Below are 3,159 nucleotides of genomic sequence, written 5' to 3'. Positions count from 1 at the left end.
AAAATCATATGGATTCTGTAATTGTTTGAGATAAATAATAGATGTACTTCCTTTTTGTTCATTCAACATTTGAATTATTACACTGTAGAAGCATAAAATGTGTGGAATAATTTCTGCTTTCATAGTGCTTACAGTCATTGTGGAGACAACTGAAATTATCACTAAGATATCAAAATAACGTGTGATAGCTATATAATTAGTTTAAAAAAAAAAGTCTCATGGAAGCATAACTCTGGCAGTAATAATTAGCGCAAATATCACAGAAGGATTGCACATAGGCCCTATTTTGAAGTATGTTTGGGATTTTGAACCCCAGAGTTGGATGAGTAAGGATACAAGGGTCAAAATGTGAAATACATAGAGACAAAGAAAACATGTTTTGAGCGGATTTCTATATTAGTAGGACATTCACTGTGGTCTTAAAAGAAAAAAAGGAAAGGAAAGAGTATCATGAGAAATAAAGAAGGTTAGATTGTGGTCACCTTACTGGTGTGTGTGTGTGTGTGTGTGTGCACACGTGTGCTTGCAGAGCAAGGCATTATATACGGCTCAACTATTTTTGATCTCATTTTGGATAGAATAGGAAGTCATGGGTGAGATAAAAGGACAAAACCAGAGCCTAAGTGATGTGCTGAGTCCAATCACAGGCATAGGACAGAGTTTGGACTCTGATGCAGGCATCAAGGAATCATTGGAGATTTGTGAGCAGAAAAATTACATGGTTCATTAAATAGCATTTTCAGTAAAATGTAAGAGAAATAGTTCTGTGAGTAAAATGTAAGAATTTGGATGTGGAATGTTGCAAAAAAACACAAAAAACCATTTAAAAGATTTCTGCAAGAATGCAAGTGAAAAGCAAGTGACCTGAAACTCTGCCTCCCTCCAAATACAAGATAAGAATGTGTAGGGAACAATAAACTACATTCGAAAAAGTAAAATATTATCATGTAATCCACAATGAAATACTGTAATATCCATTGAGATAATTAAAATTTATAATAACGATTTTTTCCAGGCACAGGACAAAATCTAATTATATGCACAGCATATAAGGGAGGACTTTTTTTTCTCAAAATAGAAAAACTTGAAAGAAACAATTATAACAAAACATTTATATTTAAAAGCTACATATCACTAATAAATAAAAATAAAATTTTAATTTTTAATATTTATAAAATGTAATCTTATATATACTGTATATTTCAATGATCTTAGAAGATTAAGCATTAATGTAGTCAAACACATATAAGGACCATATATTCTTTAAAAAGATATATTCTTCTTGCATAAAAAAAAGATATATTCTAGTCGGGGCTCCGAGGTTTAGGGTACTAAGCGTGCTGGCAAGCCAAGGCGGATGGCTCAGGGTTGGGCCGGCTTCTCTGAGGAGGAGCTGCGGCTACTAAAACAGACTAAAGATCCGTTTGAACCACAGCGGCGTCTCCTTGGGAAGAAAAGTCGACAGCAACTTCAGCGAGAAAGAGCCCTTCAAGAGCAAAGTCAAAAATTTGGACTTCAAGATGGGTCAGCCTCATTACCTCCAGAGCAGCTGCTCTCTGCACCAAAACAAAGATTTAATACTCAGAGATCATGTTCTTCTGCTCCTACTCCCCTTACACTCTCCTCTCCTGTTGGTGATGGAAAACCACAGGGTACTGAAAGTCAACAAAAGGAACTGGGACTTAAGAATTCCCATGAAGTTCACAAAAATGCTGAGGTTCTGCCTCCAAAACCAGATTGCCAACTGGAAAAAAAGAAAGGGGAATTGTTAGCAAGAAAAATCTCGTTGGGAAGTCCTCCAGCAAGAACAGCGGCTGATGGAAGAGAAAAATAAACGTAAGAAAGCTCTTTTGGCTAAAGCTATTGCAGAAAGATCTAAAAGAACTCAGGCAGAAACCATGAAACTGAAGAGGATCCAGAAGGAGTTACAGGCTTTAGATGACATGGTGTCAGCTGACATTGGAATCCTCAGGAACCGGATTGATCAGGCCAGCCTCGACTATTCATATGCTTGGAAGCGGTTTGACTGGGCTGAAGCAGAGTACGTGAAGGCAAAGCTGGAGCTGCAGCGCAAGACGGAGCTTAAAGAGCAGCTCACTGAGCACCTTTGCACGATCATCCAGCAGAACGAGCTCCGCAAGGCCAGGAAATTGGAGGAGTTGATGCAGCAACTGGATGTGCACGCCGATGAGGAGACTTCGGAGCTCGAGGTGGAGGTGGAGAGACTGCTGTGTGAACAAGAAGCAGAAGCAAGGAAACAAGTGGTTCATTTAGAGAGGTCATTTCAGCCGTCTGGGGAGAGTGTGACCTTAGAGTTGGCTAAAGAGGACAAAAAGCCTCAAGACCAGACTGCTTCCACAAAGGTAGACAAACTGGGGCAAAACTCCAATAGCACTGCCCTTCCAGAGCGGCCAAACCAAGAGGATGAAACTGCGGTAAAAGACAGTTCAGCTTCTCTCATCACGTGAAGTCGGCTTCCCAGGTGGCTCAGTGGTGAAGAATCTGCCTGCCCATGCAGAGGACGCAAGAGATGTGGGTTCAGTCCCTGGGTCGGGAAGATCCCCTGGAGGAGGAGATGACAACCCGCTCCAGTATTCTTGCCTGGAGAATTCCTTGGACAGAGGAGCCTGGCGGGCTACATGGGATTGCAAAGAGTCGGACACGCCTGAGCGACTGAGCACACACAGTCTAGTTCTCAGTCTGTACCATACTTAAAAGTACAAGGAGGAAGGAGAACCGTGAAATAAATGAATTGGATGGGACCTCAGCGATGACTGAGTTTAATCGTCTTATTTTACAGTTGAGGAATATGAGAGTCAGAGCTTTTGCTTACGGCATGCTGGCCAACTTCCTCATATTAAAGTGCTGGTAAAGTTGCAGTTTTAAACTCGTGATATATCTCTTACGTATGTAAAGGCCATGAAGCTAACTGCATTCTTCAACTTGAAAATTTTGTTCTATAACATATTCAGGATTTGTGTTTGTACATGTGAAATGCTTTCAAATATGTCTATAAAAGTCCCTGAAACCATAAAAAAAAAAAGATATATTCTTCTTGCATAAATGCAATATCTTATTGGCAATGCCTCATTTTCAGTTCAAGTGAGGAATATATTATAAGAAGTACATGTTGCTTTTTCATGGATGTACAATAATTTT

The 3,159-nt window shown here is 39.8% G+C and overlaps 1 protein-coding gene across 1 annotated transcript; it reads left to right on the top strand.

Annotated features, from left to right (window-relative positions):
* Nucleotides 1-1,312: 1,312 nt before the first annotated feature.
* Nucleotides 1,313-2,468, top strand: LOC139038176 (RAB6-interacting golgin-like). The gene is given in 2 exon segments (XM_070476389.1): nucleotides 1,313-1,771; nucleotides 1,773-2,468. Coding segments are annotated over 2 exon segments (1,110 nt in total). The 5' UTR covers nucleotides 1,313-1,357.
* Nucleotides 2,469-3,159: the final 691 nt, after the last annotated feature.

The sequence above is a fragment of the Odocoileus virginianus genome, chromosome 14, assembly GCF_023699985.2.
Source record: "Odocoileus virginianus isolate 20LAN1187 ecotype Illinois chromosome 14, Ovbor_1.2, whole genome shotgun sequence".
Classification (NCBI taxonomy): domain Eukaryota; kingdom Metazoa; phylum Chordata; class Mammalia; order Artiodactyla; family Cervidae; genus Odocoileus; species Odocoileus virginianus.
Note: the sequence above shows the minus strand (reverse complement) of the source record. Positions and strands in the feature narration are given on the sequence as shown.